Below are 24967 nucleotides of genomic sequence, written 5' to 3' on the forward strand. Positions count from 1 at the left end.
ATAGTAACTTTTTAGGGTTGGTAAACAAAATAAAATAAAATAAACCTGCTATTAGAAACTGGTACTTTTAAACTAATACCCAACAACAATAACAGTACTTAATGTTTTGGAATAATCTCAGCAGCTTTGAAATAGGTTTTCACAATGGCTACTTTCTAAACATATTTATCCAAATAACAAAACCAATTCAGAAACAGTCAGTGGCTATAAATGGTAAATAAGACCCATTTTCCCTGCCTCTCTGTTTAACTAAGTATTTCTAAATTTTAAAAAAAAGTAGAAAGGAAGAAATATAGGAAATAAATATTCTAATAATTGAATTGTTACGACAGCAAATTTAAATATTTCACATTGATAATACTCAACATATTCCATGGAGCAAATATGCTTTTTAACTAACATTAAAATAGCATAAATTAAAAGTGGTTAAGAATGATCACTATGAGGTCACTTGAATAAAAGGCAATTTAAGTTAAAATCCATGCAGTGAGGTATACACTTCCTTAGGTTTCCACACCTTTTATGAAAATGTCTTTGTGCCAGTCACAAAATATTTACAGCAGTGCTACAGCAGATACAAATACATATATACAATAATATATACTTTGTGCATTAAATTTCTTTATTTTTCATTATTATTATTTAAAACCATGTCGTTTTCTGTCCATACAATATATAATATTATACTTATTTTGCCTTCAAAATGAAATGTTTTAATGCCCAGACCTTAACTTGGTGACTATCACAGCTGCAAGCTGCTGGGGGTCTGTCATGTGAGGATTCTTCTCCATAACGGAGTGAACAAGATACTGTGGGAAAATGTTGCAGAGATTGCGGTAGGTCTGGTACTGGTGCTCTGGGATTACATGGCGTTCCTGAGGCTCTGCAGGCATGCCTTCCCACGGGGACCTCCAGGTCTGTTCCATCTTCTCAGGCATGCTTCGCACCATCACGCGCTCGTAGTAAGGCTGCATGAGGTTGCTGCTTAAGGGGTAAGAGTGGTACCCATAGGATTCAGTGCCACAGGGAAGGGGGTCCCAGCTGGCATGCTGCTCCCTGCACAGCGGAGGCCTCCTTTGTCTCATGGGGTTGCTCTCGTAGAGTCTGGAGTCTGATATACTGTCCATCCTGGTCATGCCTAAAGCACGACTCGGCTGTGAAGTCGAGGACGGGTGGACGTTCTCAGGTATGGGATAGTCCCCAGGGCAGCTCGACCGGGCCCCGACCACGGGGTGCTGTACATGCGGCGCTAGATGAGAAACTGACTGCTTGCGTGGCGCCTGTTTGGGCTCGTCGGGTCCGTAACTCTGCACTCTTTTTAAAGCCTCGTGAAAGCCATGGGAAAATGGCTGCAGCCTGTTCTGAGAAGGCGGCAGGTGACACTTAACATTTTCCTCTGGACCTCCATCCCCTGAACTCATGTACATGTCCCCATAGGAGTAGGAGGATTCGTTACTCGAATGGCTAATACAAGGATCAGGGCAAGGGCTGGGGTTTCTTGTGTACATGCCGTGCTCCTGTTCCATGCTGTAGAAACTGTCTGAGTTGTGCATGCTGCAGAGGCTCAGATTTGAGAAGTCGCTCAACATGGAGTAGTAGCCGTGATCAGCACCCCCGGTGTCGTACTTGGGGTATTGTTCCGAGTAGCTGACGGAGGTGCCGTGGCTGTTGGTGACCAGGATAGGTGGATACTGCACACTAGACATGTGTTCCAGCGACGAGCACTGAGAGAACTGTGAAGAACCCGGCACGGGGCTGCTGGCGGAGCGGGTGTTCAAGGCACCAGCAGCGTGGCTTTTGGCTGGCTGCATTGTTGGCACGCTGAGAGCAGACACAAGAGAAGGCACAGAGCTAGCCTCAGGTTTGCGAGCTGCCGACAGCCTTTCTTCTGGCTCACAGGCCACTGAGCGGATGCTAGGGTCTGACTGACGCTTGGGAGCAATGCGTTTCACTTCAGAGCTGCTCTCTCCTTTAGCTGTGGCAGGCCCGGTGCCACACTTTGCCAGGGCACCTTCACTCATGGTTTTCACAGCAGACAACTTGGCAAAAGCCCGTAGCTCATCTGCTACCGATCTCTGTGACTGGTTAGCACGCTCTGGGTGGTAGTATTTGCATTTGTGCCCATATGTGCACTTTTTTCCTGTAGAAAAATCAGGAAAATCATTAAAAAAAAACAAAAAAAAAACTTGCATACAAAGTTCTTCAAGTAACATTTTCATTTGCTCATAAGTCTCTCTTGGCCATGTGCCCAATTTATAATCAAGAAAATGTATGCATAGGACAGACACACACATGTACTATTCAATACCTGTGATTTATACAGTATATAGATTTCTATTTAAATTAAACATTATTTACCGTATGGACAGGGTTGTTTCTTATGCTCAGGAATAACCGGTCGTTTTCTGAGGAAATTCTCCAAACTTGGACCATGACGCCCCAAAGGATCATCAGGTGGCATAAACCTGCAGTTAAAAAGGTTTTTTTATTATTATTTGTTTTTATTTTGCTTTATAAAACATCCTCTTCCACAAAACGAATTCTGTTGAGCAACTTACTTGTCGTTTACAAAGGAGTACATTAAGAGCCGCTCTTCTATGAATTTCTTCCACTCTGGTTTCTCATTCTGCAGATCCCGGTAATTATCATTGGACACAATGATGCCATCAGATTCACACGCCAGCTTCACAATAAAGCGATCATCATAGCACACCACCCTCCTCCCCTGGACTCTTCGGGAAGGTGTGAATACAAGAATCTTCTCCTTTTCAAGCTTTCTCAGGATCTCCTGATCTGGGAAGTTGTGTGAAATTTTTAGTAAAAAACCTCCAAATATAATGCAAAGAATCCTTGTATTGTGATGTAGAAAATGTGACGATATGTAAAGCACAGATATGATGGAACAAATGCACAAATACTATATATTATTTTAAAATGCACATCAACATGCATTTTACAGGGAACACTCTTAAGTTATTAAAAGGAAATGTTATTTTAGCACTGCATGAAGCTTAGCTAACGTGGAAGTACATGAACATTTATGTACTGTTAAACCGTACACTTAATATATTAAAGCATAAATGTCTGGTTTCAGAGACATTGATTAACCCACCTAATGTTAACACAGGTAAGGTAGCACATCATTAATCCGTGTCTGTAAAACCAGCCGAAACGGTTTCATTTGAAGAGGTTTTGCATCTTTGCCGTTACGCAGGTTACTGTGTCCCGTGTTGTTTGTACCTGTGATCGGTGCGTCGGGTCTGGACTGCTCCTTCCTCCACGCTGGCACGAACACTGTGATGTCTTTGTGCCCCTTCTCCAGAAACCAGTCGACAGCGAGCTGGATCCCACGACAAGAGAACACCTCTTTGTTTCCATGACTACAATTAAAACAATTTGCAAAAAAAAAAAAAATTGTTTTACATCTTTATTCAATATTATTTTATAGACCTAGTGTAGTGGTTTAGATTTATCTCCTTGGCAAAAAAAAATAAATACTAAATTGTTACTAATTGTATGATGAAGGAAAAGATTTTCTTGTGTGTGCCTTTTGCACACATTATTAAAACTGAATAAAAAGAAACCTACCTCATAGCCACATTAGACCCGTCAATCACTATTGGTCTCAAATTGTCTAAATTGTCCACGGCTTCCTCTTCCAATGAGATTTCTGGGCTGGTGATTTCCTTTGTACAGGGGCCCCGAGGTACCAACATGCTTGAGCTCGTGCACGCGCTACTCTGTGTGTCTACGTCGCCCTTATTGCCCAGCCTCACAAGTTCTGCCAGAATGTCATTAATGAGGGCGTCAGCGCCCAGTTTGTTAAGTACAGTCTGGATCTGCTCACCAGAATACCCCAGCTTCAAAGCAAAATCCATTTTGGCCTGGTACTCCTTATCCAGGCTGAGCTTGCAGCTGGCTGCCCTGGTGTCGTCGGCTTGGAGGTCCTGCAGGATGCTGCTCTGGGAGAAGCTAGGCCGGTCCAGGCAGGGGGAGCGGCAGAGCTGGCGGTGGGGCTTGTTGTTGATTAGTGGCTCCCTCTTCTTGTCGCACGCTGGCTCCGTTTCGCTCTCGGAGCTAGTGCCGTCCTCAGACTCTGCGCTGCAGTCTGCTGCTGTCTCTCTGAGAACGTTCACTTCTTCTCTGGAGGACCGTTTCTCCATTTTCAACTTCTCCACCATGGACCAGGCCGTCATTACGTTGTGCTCGCCGCCCGAAATCTCAAGAGCATTTTCTTTTATCTCCACAACAGCCTGTGAGTCATACTCAATGGTGGATTTCACTGTCAGCAGCCGTTTACGCAACGCTAATGTTAAGCGTTCCTTTATTCTGTGCTCCGGAGAGACAAGTGAAACTATATAGTCCTAAAGAAGAACAACAATGACAAATTATTTTCAATCTACAACCACAAGTCAGCATTATTAGTTTCAAGCAATGAGTCTCCTTAACATGTCATATAAAACAAGTAAAATACAAAAATAGCAGAATTGAAAGGGCATTGTAAAATATCCTCAAAACCATATTATCTGTAATTGATAACATAAAATAACAATTTGCATATAGTCCTTTTAAATATCTGAATTTGCATAGTTATGGTCTTGTGGATTTGTACTACATGCTCTATGCCAATTATGAGCTACTATTTCGATTTACTACAGTAGATAGATACTGTATTTATATAAGGTCATAAAAACCCTCCCTCAGTTGAGGGTTCTAAACTTAAACAAAATGTCACAGTAAAACCTGTTCCATTTTTGTATTGCCTGGTGACTAAGTGTGTGTTTGTATTTAAAAAAAAGAGAAAGCAGCTGTGGTCTTCCATGCACCTACTCCCAGAAGAATGTATTAAAAAAGGGATTCAAACCGTTAATCAAAAGAATCATGTGGCTGTCTCTAGATAAACAGCAGAGCAATACGCAATTCTGATGTCATGACACTATTAGACAAAGTTTCCAACAAGGAACTTAGTTTACCTTGCTCTTGCTTCCCTTTTTCGATCGGCCAAAATAATAAGATCACGCGAGTGCTGCCCTCTTCACTAATTACACCAGAGCTCAGTCATTTAGGCAACACAGCTGCACATTTTTTACCACTAATATCAGCACTGTATTTGTAGCCTATGACAGCAGGTGTTTGTACTTGCTTTGTACCAAGTGAATGTTAGGAAAGAACACTTTCCATAATTACAATGATCTGTTGCTTGTATTTTACCCTGCAAGTTAGATATAAAACAACAACAATTTTAAAAATAAAACAGAAAAAAAGCAGAAAAACTAATTGAAACAGGTTTCCAGTCCAGTCCAATTTTACTTGTTACTGTTCAATATCTAGCTGTCTTGAACTTCAGTCTTAACAGCCAGACCTGCAGTACGAGCCAGCCGCCCATGACTTTTGGTTGGCAGGGGAAGCTGTGCTCAAAGGTCAAAACTTGAATGCAAATTAATCATTATTTTTAGTCTTGTATGTAAATGTATTTTCAGAAATTCGTTCAAAGCCAACAGCTGTATCAACAGTACAACTGTGTTACTCTTTTAGGTAATGACTATTTTCACTAAACTACAGTATTTACCATACAGATGGACTTACAAGTTGGACAATAGCTCTCAATTGTAAGAATGTTTTAACAAGTAAAAGACGACCAGACCCACATCAAAAAAGAGTCTGACTGAGACCATCGATGTGAGTAATATTCTTCTGTTATAGAAAGAAACTCTAAACTAATTAACATTTTACAGAATAAACCCAGGTTATTCACACATTCATGTATGTATACTTAAAAGCACATAAATATACAGATAAATACACAGATAAACAATATGCATCTTCTTATGTGTAACTGCTGTACACAAATAGAACTAAGAACTAAAATGTACAGGTATCTATATGTGTACATGTGTGTGTATATATATAAAGTTGTGTATGTGTGTGTGTGTGTGTGTGTATATATATATAAAGTTGTGTATGTGTGTGTGTGTGTGTGTATATATATATATAAAGTGTGTGTGTGTGTGTGTGTATAAATGTATGTGTGTGTGTGTGTGTATATATATAAAGTTGTGTATGTGTGTGTGTGTATATATAAAGTTGTGTATGTGTGTGTGTGTGTATATATATAAAGTTGTGTATGTGTGTGTGTGTATATATATAAAGTTGTGTATGTGTGTGTGTGTATATATAAAGTTGTGTATGTGTGTGTGTGTATATATAAAGTTGTGTATGTGTGTGTGTGTGTATATATATAAAGTTGTGTATGTGTGTGTGTGTATATATATAAAGTTGTGTATGTGTGTGTGTGTGTGTGTGTGTGTGTATATATAAAGTTGTGTGTGTGTGTGTGTGTGTGTGTGTGTGTGTGTGTGTGTGTGTGTGTATGTGTGTGTGTGTGTGTGTGTGTGTGTGTGTGTGTGTGTGTGTGTGTGTGTGTGTGTAACTGAACTTTCTAAGTAACATATTCATGTCCTTGTTAAACAAAAATAAAATACTCACAGTTAGCAATCACTTGTGTAATGTTATTATGAAAAAATAAATCTCTCTGTTTAATCCGGTATGAATACCAAGTGTCTTTCTTTACAAGCACAGCACTTTTCACTGACATACTGCGTCTACCATGGTGCTTTTATCCCCACAGAGCCACACCCCCTGCAGTGAGTGACACTAGTGTGACGTGCAGCACACTTTCACCCCGGCTATAGGCCAGAGTTCTACAGTATCTGTTCTAATTCGGGGAGTTTCAACCCACTGCTCATAAGTGTGTGCAATTGTCAGACACAAGAGTATAGAATCATGGTATACTGAACAGGGCTTTTTAAATACACATTCATTACAATCAATGTCATTGTTAAAAGACTGGAATAATTAACTAGTTTATGTGATGACAAAAGCAGGAAGTCTTGACTTGGAAATAAAGCCATTTCAAATATGATGTACACTGCGGACATTAGTGGAAATATTTTGCAGTTTTCCACTGATCTGATACTGTAAACTGGAGCAATGTAGTCATAAAGACAATGTGTACTAATGGGCTGATACTGTAGGTCAAAAAAAAAAAAAAAACATGTCTAATTTGCAGGGTAGGATGATAATAATCAAGTAGTAATGTCAGTATTAACACCATCTGGACTGTAGGGATGAGACTACAGCAACAACACGGACAGAGAAGTATGAGGAGCATCAGGGTATTCTTCTAGTTCTGAAATATATCAAAGAGTATTGCGTACAGTGAATGTAAATAGAACGTTTTAACACCTTGTAAAGGAATTATTGTCTAAGAAAGTACTGTAGACATGAATCTACGGTTTCATAGACCCCGATTACTACTAATCTTGAGTACCTAATGCTTCCTCGGGTACAGTAGTCCGAGGTTAGTATTAATTAGGGGCACCGAAACCACCCCTAAATGTTATATATGAAATTTACATAGCTTGAAGGAGTAACTGTAAGTGCAGAGAACAAGAAGACTCTTGTACCGGACTGAAACATATCAGCTTTCAAATTAAGTAGTAGTGCTGTATGATGAATGGCATGTTCTGTTATCGACTTAAAAATTAAGTTTCCAGAGGCCTGCATGAAACTGATCTATAATCCAACAACAGTCCTTGTGAACAGGGTTTATTATTGCATAATTGTAGAAGTTAATACTGATTTGACAAAATTGAGGGGTCTTTAGGAAATTTAGTTCAGTTCAGTTTATTCACTTTGTGTCCACAGGGCCAGCACAGGTACATCTCAATAGTGTAGCACTAACACAAAGACAGACCTACGTAGACCACTCTCAATAATTAACAATACAACAATTACTATACATCCAAGTAATATCAATACAAACACACATATACACACACACACGTGTATACATACAATACATAATATATTAAAAAAAAATATTTATATTTAAATTTTATTACAACTAAAACAAGTTCACCTCAAAGGCAGATTACACTGAACAGCAGTTTTCAACCAGGACAGGCTTGACAATGACACAATGGAATCCAGAAGGGCATTCCAGAACCCCAAGGCTGTTCCAAAGAAAGAGTAACTGAAGGCAAAAAGGGCTGATGATCAGAGAAGCTCTGTGGAGACTCTCAGCCCAGGTCGTTTAGGAGCACAGACTGACATAGAGGCAGAATACAGTGAATGCAGGACCTTATAGAAATGAACAAGAATAAAACAGGACCTTCTGCCATGTAATGGTTTGAGAGAAGAGTGACTAAGATGGTTATCATGAGTTGAATCTCAATTCCAGTCATTCAGTACAATCCTACAAGCACATTTTTGCACAGACTCAAGCTTCTTAGTACAGTATTTTTTAAATGGGTCCCAGACAAACACAGTTGTACTCTAAAATAGCTTTTACAAACTCTTGTAACGATGTAAAACAACATTTGGAGGGGCATCTCTAAAGGTACGAAAAATAACCCCCAAAATTCTTCTCGCTTTGCTGCAACCATAATCGGCATGGTGTGACCAGGGCAAGTTATCAGATTCCCCGAACCCCAAGAGCTTATAATGAGTGACTTTCTAATAATGAATTCCAAACCAATCATAGACATGACTGATCTAATGTTGAAACGCTAATGAGTCTGTTTCTGGATGTATAACTGTTTTATATAATGTAGTGCGTTCTGTAAACATAATAACACTGGAACATTCTGAGAAATGCACAGCTGCCAAATCATTAGCATACAATTTAAACAACAAAGGGTCCAAAACAGACCCTTCAGGAACACCAGACATCACTGGTAGCTGAAAAGACAGTTGTCCTTGGGCAGCAACACTTTGCCAACGCCCCAAGAGGCAAGAAGAAAACCAGCCCGAAATGCCTTCACCAAACCCGTCTTCACCAAAACACCTTAAGGAAATGTTATTATTAGGGGTTTAGAAAGTGTTTCTGTTTATTTTCAAGACAGATTTTAGTTATATTTTAAAACTTTAGATTAGAGATTAGCATAGTGTATCCGGGATGTTAATTTTTCATGTGTATGAAATAACAATATCTTACATGTTCACTTTGTCTGCAACTTTGTTTTGTTCTTGCACGACAGATCTAAGTAGAATTGCAAAATGATTTATACAACGATCTCATTGTTACATCAACACCTTAAAGGGGTGAATTAATAACTAATTCCATCAAGAAGGCGACTTCATCACCAGCAATTAAATTCAAATGGCTAAAGTATTTGTATTAAAGACAACATTCATGAGAGTACAGTGCAGTGACCAGCAACGTGGGTGGTTACAACTGGGTTAAGAATTCTCTGGGTGGTTCTAAATGTAGTCACAGGGAACTGCTAGTGTACTGTATGTAAGGGGTTAAACCCCAGATACTGGTAATACCATATTAATTTCTTAGATAAAGATTACCATTGATTACACAATAGAACTGCAGGTCAGACAGTTTTACCAGGGCGAAGGCAATTGAACGCTGAACCTAGACTTCACTATTTTCCACTGTGCTGCAATGATAAGGCACGACTGTTTAATTCAGAAAGGTCAAAAATGACTTTGAGTAATCACAGCCCTTTCATTTTTTTCTCCCTTGTGTCCCTATAAAAACACAAGGGAGAAAAAAGGGCACCTTCAATATAACTTAATAAGAGAAACTAGAAAAAACAGGACTTTGTTCCAATAATGACATAATTAAAAAAAAAAAAAAAAATAAGGCTGGACCTTTAACATGGTGTGGAAGGGGTGTGGGTAATTCACATGGGTTTAAAGAATTTATACAAATTCCTGTGTAAACAAAATAGCTACTCAATTAAAAATGACCTCTTGCAAAAGATCCATTTGGGTGATAAATTAGCTTTGAAGCTAAATGTAGGCTAACTACAGTTTTAATACATTTCTGCATTCTTAATACAAGACATGCATCATCATACTCTTATCTGCTGAATGACACCTGGATAAAAAAAAAAAAAAAAAAACAGCTTATAAGAATCTAATCATCAAATACACCGGTTTATTACTGTTCTGTTCATGTCTTCTAATGTTTTACAGCAAGTCTTACTTTTGTGATTTATACAGAAATTGGGGCATAGGTGCAGAAATGGGCCGTGCTCTACCTGGTGCAGGCCAACGGGCCAATATAAAACTGTACTACAGTCTTTCGAACACATTAAACATTGTCTTTGAGCCATTGCTTGCCCTCGAGGCCCTAACCCTAATTAAGAACATAAATCTTAAGCTCAGTATTCAAATCCTCTCAGCTGGCCCTATAGGTACAGTAAATAAGACAGACTGCATATGGCTATTGTAGTTGCCTACTTTAACAGTAGTTTGGAAAATAACACTCACTATTACTGTATCATAAATATCAGTGGGTGATCAGGAGATACACAATTACTGTACATGCTTTATGAATCATCACATCATGGAAGGTTCATGTTTAGGGTGTTCTCAGTTAACAGTTCAGAGGGGAATCTATCTCAGTGGGTTACACATTGTACAGAATACAGCAGCTAAAAGGTTTTGTGTATTATCCGCATGATAGTGGTCAAAATAACAGAATGCAACAACATGAAATCCAACTAAGACCTAGCCTACTTCCTGTAATCATGCAGTAGTCCAAACAACAAAGAAAGAAACAAAACAAAAATAAGGGGGCACTTGAACTAGAAAAGCCGGATACTGTGGTCATTGAAATGGGGTATTTCAACACCAACCCCTCCTCCCCATCTTACAGAGAGGGATGTTACAGCGAGTGTTGCTTAGCAACCAGGCCTTGTTGTCCGCAAACAGCTTTTGAGCAGAGTCACGACTAACTGGCAGAACAGCGCCTGTATTTCTCAAAGCAGCAGCAACATAATCATTATCAACAGAGAGAGGGGTGGGGGGCAAGGTAAATCAGGGTTTCAACAGACAGCTTTTTTTTTTTTTTTTGCTGTTGTTGACGTGGCTGCAAGCACAACACCAAGGATTCTTTTTCACAGATTTTTTTTTTTTTTTAATGTTATGGTGACAAGCTTTAATTATTTTTTTTTGGATTGTTTTTACTGCTGTTAGAAGAACCTAGCTTAAGAAAATTAGTAAACTTCAGGTTATTTGAAATCAAAGCATTGCCACCCTGGTGATCAAAAGGCAGGGCACAGAAAACAAGTGAATGTACCGTATTATCAACATCCTGTATTACAGCTGGCTAAAATGAAGAGAATGATGATGAGTTCTAACTACAGTACATTGTTTTAAAGTCAGGATTTGCAATAAATCTTCATAGAGAATGTGGCAAAACCAGTACATAAATATAATTTGACCTAAAAAGCATTTAAAATGTTAGAATAGGAATTCCAGTTTAGTTACCAAGACCCACACTAAACACACATATGAAGTATTCTCATTAACTTGGAAACTTGTATAAAATCCAATCCAACATCCTTAAGATGCTAGAAGTCTATAAAAAAGGGTTGGTTCTTAATGCAGAGTGTGATGGTCAGGACCAGGCATGGCTGAAGAATGCACTCTCTAAACACCTTCATAGTTTCAGAAATCTCAACTGAACTAGCCCTATAGCTTAAAGATTGAGGAGAAAAATTAATGTTAAGCCAGCTCAGGTTTTGAAATAAAATGAACAAGAGTTTAAGTATTACTTAAAATTGGTTTAAAACCTTCACAGTGAGTGAACACACAATACTTGCAATGATTATACTCATGGTTAAATGGTAATCACTGTGTGACTTGCACCCCAAGCATTACTTCAGAAGACTCTCTTGCGGTTAGAGAATGCAAATGTCTGACAGCCTCTTTCAACACTTTAGCACTCGATGCACTCTGTAAAAAAAAGCAAAACAAAACAACTTACTAAGTTGAACAGAAGAATGCACATGTTTAATATGCTGTAAAAAACTGACATTTCTTATTTAAACTGAAGGAATGGTACAGATTGGTATTTTTTATAAGATTGTGAACATTATGAATCCACAGCCCTTTGCGTAAAAATGGGAGTACAAACAAAAAACACCCGAACCAACCTTGAAAGGTCAGTCATTTCCACGTGTGAAAGACCCCCAGGTTATAGGCTGTCTCACTGAACTGGGGAACTTCCATCTTCTCTGTGTAAATGTTTTAGAGTAGTGGAAACAGATGATGTTTATTAACTTGCCATTTCATGAGAGATGCTAGTTCCATAATACAATGGAAATACACTTTTGGGGATCTGAATAAAAGTATATCACAATCAACAAAAATGTCAAAATATAAAATGCCAATTGTAGTTTTAAGCAGAAGGCGTGAGAGAAAACACTCCCTTGCCCATGAGTCAGAGACCCTGATAATGTTTTGCTGCCTTGACAGCTAAAACCTTTCCTCACCAGAGCACTTCACAGCATGTTTTATACCAACACGTTATATCAGCACAGTGGTGGAATTTATAAAAGTATTCTTCATCAAAGGAAACATCTTCTCAAAAATACTGCACCATCACTTGGTTCAAGTGATGCTAGGAATTTGGGGAATAACACAGCAAATGTTTGATAACCTCTAATACTGGTTGGACAGGTGTGGGAGCCCACATGTCTGTAGGACAGCGTCAGAACAGTACTACTGGATGAAACCTTTTATTGGAGATCTTAAAATGAGGTAGAATGAAATTATCTTTTTTACATTTATTTTCACAAGGACAAAGACTTTCCTAACCTTCACCATCTGATTATTATATCAGGTGTAGCTATGGCTACTATGGCTCACAGACCAGGGCTCACATACAGTACTCACTACAAAATGTCATAAGCCTTCGCAAGGTGAAGTGGATTACAAGCAGATACTAGAGGTGTGAGATTCTGTTTGATTTTCTATATTTTTAAGAATAAGCACCATACTGAATTACTCTATATATTACAGAAAAGCTCCGCATGCACAGGATTTAGGCATACAGAATATCTGCATGTCCTTATATATGTATATGTAAACGCAGGCCCACTGTCTGTGAAGCAGTCAACTGCTCCTACTTCTCCAGACGGCGGTTTTAAATGTCAAGTCGAAGGCGAGATTGGAGTTAGGGTAAAAGGTCACAAGCGATCTCGGCTTAATAAATTGAAAAGGTTTACGCCCCCACAGAAGGTGTTTTAGGTAAACAGCAGGATGGATAAGATTTAGGTGCATGCAAAAATACAAGCTGCTCAAGCATCAACATGCCCTCTGCCACTTAGCAACACCAGGCAAATAAATTTAAATTCAATGAACAACTGAACCGTCGCATGATAAGGATGGTGATGTTGTCCGCAGACACGGTAAACTTTCACTGCTATGCCGATGCCAATTGTATCTGTCTCTGAAACCAGGCGATTCCACATCTGCAAATACTACCTGTCACTGATATTAAGAAATGCATGTCAACAAACTTTCTACTCTTAAATTCTGATAAAACAAAGGTCATAATTTTGGGATAAAGAAATCAATGAGAGAGGGTAAATCAATGTGCCTGTACAGTGGACAGCTACCCCATTGAGACAGAAACTAGAAATCTGGGTGTCATTTTTTTTTTTTTTTTTTTTTTGATCTTTCATTTGAATCCCACATCAAGAACGTAACTGAGGTGTCTTTTTTTCCCATCTAAGAAATACTGCTAATTTAAGACGCTTTCTCTCAGAACAGGATGCTGAGAGACTGAGGGCTGCCTTTGTAACTTCTAAAATAGACTACTGTAATGCCCTATTTTCTGGTATTCCAAATTATTTTGTCCAGATTGCAGCTTGTGCAAAACGCTGCAGCCAGGACCCTAACGAAAATGAGAAAGTTTGACCATATTACGCCAGTGTCTTTTTCTACACTCACCAAAAGACCAATTACTGTGACACTAGTCTTAGGCACCTAGCACTTTGGATGGTATAATGAAGTTTTAATATAATAGTCAACCTGATCATCCATGCATCCACTAAAGCTGGCACATGTTTTAAAATCAACTATAGTATCCATCGACAAAATATATTTATCTGCTAGTACTAAGTCCCTGGGCAATGGCATCAGGAAATGTGTCAATATAAAAGGTATCAACACAGTGCAAGAACAAACAAACAAAGAACAAAGTGCAGCCTTCTCAAAAACAGGCAGAAAATGACCCATTGTTTAAGATCAAACTGAAAATTAACACAGGGCAGCTAAAATGTTCATAGCAGGCTCTGAAGTTCACCATATTGCATCCATGTCACAGTGTAAGACAGCAGCGCTCTCATACCTCCCATAGAGAACGACGACTTAAATCAATGACAGAGCAAAACAGTGATAGAACAAAATAACTGTGTACATTAATCAAACCCTGCCGTACACACATTTGGCATCTACTTCAGTAAAAAGGTCAGTCTGGCAGCTGACTGGGTATTTTTTTTTTCAAGTCCCCTGGCGTAAGATTCTAACCTAGCATGAGGAACTACAAGCAGTAGATGAACTTTGAAAACTGACTTATGAGGAAAGGATATTCATTCCCACACCCCTCCCCCATCATAAAATATGATTTACACTGTACCAAACTAATTGAGTTTTGTAGGGTTACACTTAAATAACATTTGATTTAATACAGGCATTTATTTTAGATGCCAATTCTCCACTGTAAGATATTGCATGTATTGGCAAACGATCAGTCTCAATGTAACTTCTAATGAGACTGCAGCCTACAGCAGGTGGACCCTAATGTTACTACAGTACCATTTTATTTATTCTGCTACAATGAAATAAAAAAGAGGAGGAATTTAACCTTACCGGAAGTCCATTTTATACCTGGATTTCAAAAGGAAAAGTCTTCAGAGGACACTGTATATTTGGAAAGTACATTTTCAATTTTTTTTATATATATATATATATATATATATATATATATATATATATATATATATATATATATATATATATATATATATATATAGACACACACTTTCCCTTGACATTAACTAACCCAATCCCCCAAATGTGCAGGGTCTGTGCCTACTCAGATCGGGTAGCTGTTTATTCAATGTGCCTTTCATTCACTTCTATTGACAAAAAAAAAAAAAAAAAAAAAAAAACCTCTCCTAGATCCATACTGGCTGGTTTAAGTGGCTGCTACTGTAAATGCGATCAATTACATCACTCTCATATTTTCCTTGTTTGGGCCATTTTGGCATGTCTATATTATTATTTGGGGGGGGGGGGGGGGGGGGGGGGGGGGTGGTTAAACCATCTCCAAAAACAAACTGCTTAATCCCGCCAGAGAGGCTGCAAGTGCACAAACTGAATAATGAATCAGTAGGCTTAGCAATCGATTACTTTGTTTATTTGATAACCGTTTCATTCAGCTCGGATGTTTTACTTAAGGCGCAGCAACAAACCAGTCAATTACAATACTGTAAGCATTGACACAGCGCCGCCTTTACAGCCGCGCATCACAAGCCTCCGCGGCACAGAATACTGCTAAATAAATGCAAACACTGGATTGTATTTCTGTAGGTGTGCTTGTGTTGTGAACTAATATTAATTAACTAACCCGGCTTAATTGCTGTTGTACTGTACCGCAATTCTGTTCACTCGACAACTTGTGCAACTCAGAATTCTTCCAGTGTGCAATAACAACACATCACATAACAGGACGAGGCACAGATTTGAAACTGGGTCTAACAATTTCTCAAATTTGTCGTTTTTAGTGTCTTCGTTAAGCAAGCCTAGCTGCTGTTGGAAAGTCCTCGGCGCATAGCCGCTCTTCATTACCATACCACCTGTTATTACCGCTGCACACCCTTCACTTCAGCCCAGGGGTCAGGTATGTCAAATCACTCAGCAATCACCCGTGCTTTCCCAAATATGATTTTCTTTTTTTTTTTTTTTTCATGGATGGACATACAGAAATTCAACGACATTCCTAAAATGATGTATCCCACATCAAAATATACATTATAAAATATAAATCACACACTGTTACCAATTTAAAGAAAAGTTGACACTGCTGTAGAATAATTTAGCAATGATATTGGCGTATAACTTTATTAAAAAGGCTTTTGGCATTTTAAACGTATAAGGTGGTGCTTATATACGTTTATAAAAAATATATTCGGGGCTGTGCTGTTCACGTGTTCATGCACGGCACACTGAAAAAAAAATACACCGTGGTTGCAAAATATAAGACATTGATTTATATAAAATGTAATCTATTTCATTCGGTGTGGTACTTACTTTTGCCTTTCTGCAGTCGCCTTCTTCACCCTCTCCGATATTCAACCTAATGCTGCTGCTGTCGACAGCGCTGCCGCAGTTTGACTCAGCGGAGCTGTGGCTGACCCTTACCCGGAAAACACGCTCGATGTGCGGGATACAGCGCTGCAGCAGGGGGCCTGCTCTCGCGGGCGCTGCCAGCTCCAAAACCATTTATTATTGAAAATGGAAGACCGACGCAAACAAAGCCTAATAATTACACGATGTTACAAAAAAAAAAAAAAAAAAAAAAAAAAAAAAAAATGGTATTCTGCAAAGGGTCAAACGCTTAATACAGCGACGAATTCGACATTTTCCCGAGCTGCATTTTCCCCCTGCATCCTTTCCTCCATCATCCTGCCTCCCACAGACTGTCTCTTAGCAACAGGTCTTCCGCCCCCTGCCGCCGGTTGTGAAGAGAGCTCGCATTCCAGCAATAGCCTCGTCCGTGCCCCTCTCATGCAACAAGGGCAGGCAGGCAGGGCCTAAAGATTTTTGTGTTTTTATTGGCAAATGAAATATTACCGCACTGTGCTGGAGATGATGGTATTGTGCTATTGATATGTACATGTGCAGAGCAATAACGGTGAGGCTTTTTCTACAAGAGTATATATTTTTTTAAGGTTAGAGAATAAGGTTAGCTTTGGAATATTTGATACAACGTGTACTGTACATAGTAGTTCAATTAGAGAGACCAAATAAAATCAATTTACAAATAAAATAATGAGCCGCTTGTCTAAAAGCTGTACTGTGTGACAGGTGTGAAACCCTGTTTGTCTGCAGTAGAGTGCTATTTGCTGTAGCTCTCTTCCTAGTTTGGTTGCACAGATAATCATTACTGTAGATATCTGACACCTCTCCTTATTATGCTTACTAAATACTAAGCCTAAGTGGTTATTTGCTGCTTAAACAAATTCTGAGTTAAATACTGAGGCTCAAATGATTATAGAGCAGTAAAAAGACAACAGCAGATGACCCCTAACCACGTATTCCCAGGCCCCACCCCTTCTCTATTTCCAGTGATTACTTGTAACACTCTGCCATTGCAAATTGAGTTGTGAGTTTGCACATTGGGTTCTGCTGTCTGAAAGCAGTGACTGTATAGACATAAAGCAGGAAGCAGCAGGACTGGAAATGTTATCAACCCCCAGATCTGTGTGACATTGTTATGTCCACTCCAAGCAACGGCAGCACATTTATCTAAGATATTTAAGCAGGAACAGAGACACTAATGTTTCAGGATGACATGCTGCTTGTATTACCATGACTGGAATATCCTGTCCTAATTCCATCCCAACCTGATCCATTCTGTTCTAGAGGAAGACTGCTCACTACTGACTGAGCCACCAGCATTACTAACTGCAACATCAGCTAAGATCTTTGCCTGCTTCAGTATTTTATAGACTTGCACTTGGTTTCTCTTGTAGGTCAATCAGGCCACCCAGGCCTTGGAGAGCAGACTAAATCTGTCTCCAAGATGCGCACAGACTCACCTGCAATGCTTGTGCAGATTTGTCACAGTGCAGTGCAGCTCTTTCTGATGCAGGGTATATGCTGTTCAGTACGGCCGCCATATACAGAAAAACATAGTAGGGAACACAAAGAACACAAAGGAAATTCCACCACCAAGGATTCTATGTAATGTGTTCTATATGGTTGTTTCCGCGGTAACAAGATGACAGTCATGTGCTGTGTGTGTTGCACGACTAATGGCCAGCAGGCTCAAGAATCAGGATCCAAGCTGTGTTTGGTATGTTATGAGAAAATCCACCCTCAAATTCACCTTATATTCGTCTGTATTTCAAAAATAAAATCATGTCATATTAATGGTCATCATTACTATTTCTTTATTTAGAAGATGCCTTTATCTAAAGCAATTTACAGAGACTAGGGTGTGTGAACTATGCATCAGCTGCAGTCACTTACAACAACGTCTCACCTGAAATACAGAGCACAAGTGACTTGCTCAGGGTTACACAATGAGTCAGTGGCAGAGCCACGATATGAACCAAAGACCTCCTGGTTACAAGCCCTTTAAGCACTGAACAACATCGCCTCCTATACTCAGGGTGTTCCAGTTGCAGCGCTGTAGTATAGTTTGTCAACAATATGAATGTCAATTATGTGAAGAAAAATCATGACAAAACATGCAATTCTGATGAAAACCAAAAATAAGAACAATATTAAAATACCTGTCCAAGAAGAAGAAGAAGAAGACAACACCTTAGCTTCTTTTATTGAAGATAGTATTGATTGAAGAAAGGCACTATGGGCATGGTAAAACCTGCTTACTGTATAATTACCTGCCTGAAGCATGCATTTCAAAGTTGCTGCTCACGCATACATGTGTTATCAGTTTAAACAGCACATAAACACTTAGGATTCAGTGTTATTCGGTTATTGGGAGGGTGGAAATCTCGAGATGTTATTTTACATCACTTCAATAGGGAACTGTTAAGGAAGATTAATAATGAAGGCCAGCTCCATGACCTGAGAGAAGTGGGACCCAAGGAGCACAGGGGAAACGTTAAAGACGACTCCCGGCAAAAAACTCCCGGCTTTCAAAAGGTAAGCTATGCCGCTGCAAATACGAATCCCTGACTGATCCATAAGGGTCTGGTCTCTTTCACAGGAACATGAGAGCAAATTGCAGTTTTTGTTCCTTTCGTATTTATTGTGCAGCTAACCATATTCAATATCTTGATAAATAAATACAAATACGTCAGCGGTGAAGTCTAAAAATGTTAACTATATTGCAATGGTAATGATTTTCGTTTACACAGTAAATACTGTGAGCTTCTGTACGTGTGAAATAATTAATTTAGCTTGATTTTCAGACGGTTTTCTGCACTCTAGCGGCTATTTTCAAATGGAACAGCCAGAAAAATTGTCCAATGTGCTATTTTGCAAACTGTTTATAACCGTGTAGATCGCTCAATATTCTGACGGATCATAATTCTGAAATGAGGGGGTTGTTTATTTTTTATTTTTTTATTTATTTTTTTACTACAAAAACGACAAAAGCAGTAAGTACATTTCCTGATTGGATATTTTTTTATGAAGAAATAAAAAAAAAAAATATTTATATTGTACATGTCTTAAATATAACCATTTCATGCACGACGACCTCATAAGTTGACGGCAAAAAAAACCCTCTGTTCTAGTCATTATATGAGGGACACATAGAAGACGCAGAAGCATGACGACCTCATAAGAGGATGCCAAGCACTTGTCACTCCACCTGCAAAGTAGCGCTCTCGACCACACCAAGTCCCCAGATCGTGAAATGTTGTTGGGATTTGTAGTTATTTCTGCTTCTCTTTAATATGCAAATAAGATGGGAATACCGGACTACAACTACCATGGTCCCATGGGGCCTCTTTGCACATGCCCAGTTTTCACAGGCAGGGGCTACCTTGTTCCATTGTTTTGCTGGCATTCTGGACTGTTGCCTCCTGTGTATATTGGAATCTACAACACGAACCATGGCGGATGAGCAGGAGATAATGTGCAAATTGGAAAACATCAAGGAAATTAGGTATGGAGCTGTTTTGATTGAATTGAATTATTTCTTTGAGAAGTGTGGGGGTAGTCGAAGGGAACACAAAAAGTGTAGTGTTTTTTTTTTTTCACCCAACGCAATGCAATATTATTGTAACGGTTAAAGTAGAAATCTCATTGAGAATCATGTCATCTGTGTAATTGAGTTATCAGCAAATGATCATTTTAATCTATTATATTTAAGCGTGCATTTTGCTAATATAACCTAAGAATGTGTAAATATTTTTCGAAGGGAAACATAACCGTTTAAAGCAGAAATTAAATCAAATAAATATGTTTTCATTTTCACTATGACAAAAATATATATATCGTTAAAGTACAGTACATATGCGTTTTGTGAGCTTTGCGTATTTAAATAAACGGCAGAATACGTACGGGCTGTTTTGAGTTACAGGTTGAAAATGACAATGAATTGACAGGGACCGCGTGAAACAAACAAACAAAAGAACTCTTCAGTTGCTGCTGGAGATTTCCTGGTGCAGTTATCCGCTCATGAAAAGACACAATGGTATCAGTTAGAGTGAAAGTGACCCTTTTAGGATGCAATTCCCCCCTTTGTATTGGAATTAATTTCCCGAAAATATAAAACCGCAAGAATACACTTGCATTAAAAAAAAAAAAAAAAAAAAAAGACAAACAGTACCGTGTTCTGCTTTCTAACTCTCCTGAAGTCACTGAAACAATACATGTGTTTTGATCTGTATTTATGTTTTTATTTATTTATTTATTTAGCTGTTCGGGTATTTTTTTTTTTTTTTTTTTTGTGAAAGCTGGTGAGTCATGTAACTTGTGAACCCGTTGCTGGATTTATCTGAAACCGTTATGGTGAATGAATGAAACAGCCACATTTTCAGACTTTTATAACAAAACCTTACGCCAAAAGCTGATTTGTTTGCTAGACAGGTGTTACCAGAAAACTACCACGTTGTTTATTTTAGCAAACAATACATAAATAAATACATACAATATTTCACGAGGGTGTATGTTAATCGTGTAATTAATTCCATGCTCAGATACTGTAAAGGGACCCAAAGCTTTGTGTTTATAGCTAGTTGAGGGGTGGAAATAAGACTCTTTGATTAGCCACCAGTATATGTAACACGATGAGGTGCGTTCTATTGAACGTATAGTAAAACCAGCATTGGATCAGACTGCTGTGCATTGGGAGTAATGGTGGGGGGGTTGTACTGGACTGAGATCCTGTTTCACAGTCCCCTACCAAATCAACCAGCTTGTTGTACCGGTTGTAGCCAGAGTGTGTTGTACATGTGAGCTCTCTGGATTTGTTTTGAACTTTGTGCAGCCTTCTGGGATGCCACAGTGTGAAGTTATCTATTTAAAGATACATTTGTATTGTGTGAATGCTTTGATAATCTGACATAAAAGTCTGCTTTTACTGAGTGATTAGATTTCTTCTTATCGATTGTTCCTCCTTGCCTGTGTAACACCAGGTGCATGGCGAGCGCTGTGTCAGGGTTTGCTTCATTGTGTTGGGCTGTGTTTTACAGAAATAAGACCATTCAGATGGAGAAGATTAAGTCCCGGCTGAAGTGCGAGTTTGAATCGCTGGAGTCGGAGGAGAAGCACCTGAAGGAATACAAGCAGGAGATGGAGTTGCTGCTGCAGGAGAAGATGGCTCACGTGGAGGAGCTGCGGCTCATTCATGCCGACATCAACGTGGTGCGGAACGAGGGAGCAGGGAGAGCGGCGGGGGCTGGATTGCCCTGAGGAGATGCAGGACCAGGGGAGGGGGAGGGGGAGGGGCAGTGCATGTTCTTAAAATATCACACAGACCATTACCAGTGAGAGTTTCCTTCCAGGACTTGATTCTAATATAATAAAGAGATTGTCTGTGCTGTCCCTGTGTTGGCTAGAGCACAGGTTGTTTGTATTTCCAGCAGGGCTTCCCAGCATTCCAGTGGTGCTATTTCAGGTGACTGGCCACTCAAAGGGCCTGTGCAGATGACATGTCTGTCCTCCTTATCATCTCCACCCACAGGATGCACATGCATGACAGCTTTTTGCCTTAAACACTATTTTTTATTTGTATTTTTAAATGGAGATTGGCAGCTGGCATTTGCAGTTTTTAACCTTTTCCTGTAAGGGATAACACTGTGTCGGTTTCTATTCCCTCAAGATATCACAGTGACTTGGGCAGGAATCATGCAACGTAAATAAAACGGTAACACTAAAATAATGGCAGCAAATTCATAATGAATTCCAAATGAATATTACATGAATAACACCAGAATATCTGCTGCACTTCCTCTGAGTTCTGAAGTAATTAGTTTTGAATTCAGCCCTGTTAATTCATGAGGATTTAAGGATGTTGATCACATGTATAAGGCATGCATGAACTAAGACTTCCCACAATCCCCTGGTGGACAAGTAAGAGGGTATCAATTCATGAGTAATTAAATCCACATCAATTAAACATTTGTCATTTAATTTATTAGGAAACTTTCCATTTCTGGTGTTTTGCAACATGAACACGGATACCATCTTTCATGAAATGCTTTACTGGAACTCCTCCCTCCTTTCTGCCCCCCAGATGGAGAACACTATCAAGCAGTCGGAGAGCGACCTGAGCAAGCTGCTGGAGTCGACGCGGCGCCTTCACGAGGAGTACAAGCCGCTGAAGGAGCACGTGGACGCGCTGCGCATGACCCTGGGGCTGCAGAGACTGCCGGACCTGTGTGAGGAGGAGGAGAAGCTGTCGCTCGAGTGAGTCTGCTGCAATATTCACTAGCCTGGCCCGCACTGACAATATATTCAAACCAGTAAGAGAAATAAAGAAGACCTGCATGTACAGTATAATTAAAGGTTAGCCCTGCTCCCTTCTGGGCCTCTGGGAACTGGACTACCTGCAGTTGTGTCCCGCCTCCTCTCATTGTCTTGTGTTCTGATTGGTGCAGCTACTTTGAGAAGCAGAAAGCTGAGTGGCAGACAGAGCCTCAGGAGCCGCCCATCCCCGAGTCTTTGGCAGCTGCTGCTGCCGCCGCGCAGCAGCTCCAGGTGGCACGGAAACAGGACACGAGACAGACTGCCACCTTCAGACAGCAGCCGCCACCAATGAAGGTACCCAACTGCATAGGAACGCTCTTCTGTAAGGAGGCCCAGCTTATTGCGATGATCTCTTTAATGGTTTTATTAATCTCTTAAAAATGTTAGCTATGAGAACCAGTGCTGGTTATTTTGAAGGCGTTTGTACAATGCTTGTGTTGTCTGGAATACTTTGCTTTGAGCTAACACACTGCTTGTGTGATGTCTGATTCCACTTCATTCATTCCACACTACAAAATATGAGGCTGGTATTTTTATAACTGGGTTTACAACCAAGCGGAACACATTATTGTTCACTGGACTGTTGAATTGAACCTTGGTGTCAAAAGTGATATTAATATTTGTAATGAAAACAATCATTTTATAGTGGAGTCTTTCTTTTTGAAGGTATAATGTGACAGAAGTGATTTTGTAATTTTGGCTTTAATTAGTTTGGTAGGGTGGGATGTTGAAAATGTATAAACGCAGAAGTAAATGTGCTTTTCATTGGAAATGGGTTAACTTGGCAGGTGAGGGGTAATGAAAGATAATGAGAAATCTATGTGGTGTGTTTGTGACTGATGCTGTTCTCCCATTATGGCTGGCAGGGGTTCAGTAAGAGATCGTATGAAGCTTGCAAAGTGTCTTAATTGCACTTGAACACAGATCTCCACCTGTCCCTTCAGTGTTACGAGGTGGACGCGTCATAGATGTGTGTGTGATTGAAAATGTAATGATTGACGGCAGTGTTACAGAATGACTCCTTCTGCATCACACAGTAAAAGGTAGATTCACGGGACACTGAAAATCAACCAACGAATAACGTTTTATACAGGTTTTGTTTTGCATACTGTAGTTGCCTTTTTTAAATCATTTTTATCCAAGAACTTTGCTTTTAGTTACCCAGATGAGTATAAAAGAAACTAGGCAGGAATCCTGTGAAGAAGTTTGTAGTTCCTTTTATGTCCCGTCCCTTTGATGTGAACAGTACCTTGGCTTCGGATACAGTGTAATAATGGAAGTATCCAGGTTCGTATTCCGCACGTGAGTTAACACATTGAAAAAGGCAGTCCATCTAAATGACAAAAGAGCGATAATCACTTTGACAAAATCACAATGGGGGAAGAGAAAGGATCTGCGTTAAGTCTGCGTAATGGAGAACGCTATGGAACACCTTTTTGATTTTTCTCCTTGTTTAAACCAGGCTTGCCTGTCCTGCCACCAGCAGATCCACAGGAACGCACCGATCTGCCCTCTGTGCAAAGCCAAGAGCCGCTCACGCAACCCCAAGAAACCCAAGAGGAAGCAGGACGAATAGGAGCAGAGATACTGGAGAGGAGCAGAGATACTGGAGAGGAGCAGAGATACGGGGCTGCATTCATTAAGAACTCACCCCGCTGCTGAATGTGCACCATGTCTTTGTGAAGCGAATACTGAATTGGTAAATCTACAGAAGCTGCACAAACAGCTAACGTGCACACAGGAACTCCGATTATGGGGTTATTTAAAGCTTTTTAACATCCGTCAATGTTGTTTTTAGAAAAAAAAAAGCTGATGTTGTCTTAGCACCGTAGTTTATGCTTTGTGGGTGCAGCTGCTGGTATTATTATTGTGTGAGACTGAAACCCTGGCTTGTGTTGGTTTACCACTGGGGAAGTATCAATTAGCTTTGTGTTTTTATATATATATATATATATATATATATATATATATATATATATATATATATCTATATATATATATATATATATATATAATATGAAGCATTTAAAAAAAAAAAAAAAAAAAAAATTGTAATTGATTTTGGAGAAAATGTTTCATGGTGCTATATTTTATTATTATTTTTTTTTTAATATCACTATTTTATGTAGACTCAAGTGGATTTAAGAAATTGATATTTGTATGAAGGGAATACCAGTGTATATGTAAAAGCTTACATGTACCGGTCGACATAGTGCTGTGTTGGTTATGAAGGACCAGTGTCCTCGTACCGTGCTGTCTTTTACTGATGTAACTGCGTACATACCAAAACATTTCCACAAGGATTCTTTTATGAGACTCTGACTCGTGTGCTGTTAAAGGCAGCATTGTAAGTAGACATTGTGCTGTGTGGAAGTTGTAGTATTAAATGTCAAGGACCAAGGATTAAACCATATCCAGAAATACTACTTTTGTGCATTAAGAAATATTTTTTACTTGAAGAAAAAGGCCTCCTAATATA

General features: G+C 39.3%; 2 protein-coding genes across 3 annotated transcripts; one reads left to right on the forward strand and one right to left on the reverse strand.

The window, feature by feature from the left end:
- Positions 1 to 652: 652 nt before the first annotated feature.
- Positions 653 to 16364, reverse strand: LOC121295822 (probable ribonuclease ZC3H12B). Its single transcript, XM_041220906.1, has 6 exons — positions 16126 to 16364; positions 3589 to 4364; positions 3241 to 3380; positions 2559 to 2793; positions 2359 to 2465; positions 653 to 2140 (listed from the first exon to the last, which is right to left on the reverse strand). Exons 1-6 carry the CDS (start codon positions 16315 to 16317, stop codon positions 714 to 716), a joined length of 2877 nt encoding a protein of 958 aa, XP_041076840.1. The 5' UTR covers positions 16318 to 16364; the 3' UTR covers positions 653 to 713.
- Positions 16365 to 19532: 3168 nt separating this feature from the next.
- LOC121295251 (zinc finger C4H2 domain-containing protein) lies at positions 19533 to 24430 on the forward strand. Of its 2 annotated transcripts, XM_041219693.1 has the most exons (6): positions 19533 to 19681; positions 21213 to 21384; positions 22256 to 22428; positions 22620 to 22782; positions 23951 to 24072; positions 24111 to 24430. In XM_041219693.1, the coding sequence occupies exons 1-5, from the start codon at positions 19629 to 19631 to the stop codon at positions 24062 to 24064; spliced, it is 675 nt and encodes a 224-aa protein (XP_041075627.1). In that variant the 5' UTR covers positions 19533 to 19628; the 3' UTR covers positions 24065 to 24072; positions 24111 to 24430. The 2 variants fall into 2 exon arrangements, with proteins under 2 accessions (XP_041075627.1, XP_041075626.1); XM_041219692.1 differs by having other exon boundaries at positions 19534 to 19681; positions 23951 to 24430.
- Positions 24431 to 24967: the final 537 nt, after the last annotated feature.

The sequence above is a fragment of the Polyodon spathula genome, chromosome 20 (assembly GCF_017654505.1).
Source record: "Polyodon spathula isolate WHYD16114869_AA chromosome 20, ASM1765450v1, whole genome shotgun sequence".
Classification (NCBI taxonomy): domain Eukaryota; kingdom Metazoa; phylum Chordata; class Actinopteri; order Acipenseriformes; family Polyodontidae; genus Polyodon; species Polyodon spathula.

What these genes read in the sequence shown, in the direction of transcription:
- LOC121295822 (XM_041220906.1), bottom strand. Translation starts at nt 16,317, where the DNA reads ATGGTTTTGGAGCTGGCAGCGCCCGCGAGAGCAGGCCCCCTGCTGCAG. An exon ending in GGGTCTAATGTGGCTATGAG is followed by an intron (nt 3,381 to 3,588) that starts GTAGGTTTCTTT and finishes TTTTAATTGTAG; the next exon opens with TCATGGAAACAAAGAGGTGT. An exon ending in TACTCCTTTGTAAACGACAA is followed by an intron (nt 2,466 to 2,558) that starts GTAAGTTGCTCA and finishes TTTTAACTGCAG; the next exon opens with GTTTATGCCACCTGATGATC.
- LOC121295251 (XM_041219693.1), top strand. Translation starts at nt 19,629, where the DNA reads ATGGCGGATGAGCAGGAGATAATGTGCAAATTGGAAAACATCAAGGAA. An exon ending in TTCATGCCGACATCAACGTG is followed by an intron (nt 21,385 to 22,255) that starts GTGCGGAACGAG and finishes TCTGCCCCCCAG; the next exon opens with ATGGAGAACACTATCAAGCA. An exon ending in GAGGAGAAGCTGTCGCTCGA is followed by an intron (nt 22,429 to 22,619) that starts GTGAGTCTGCTG and finishes TGATTGGTGCAG; the next exon opens with CTACTTTGAGAAGCAGAAAG.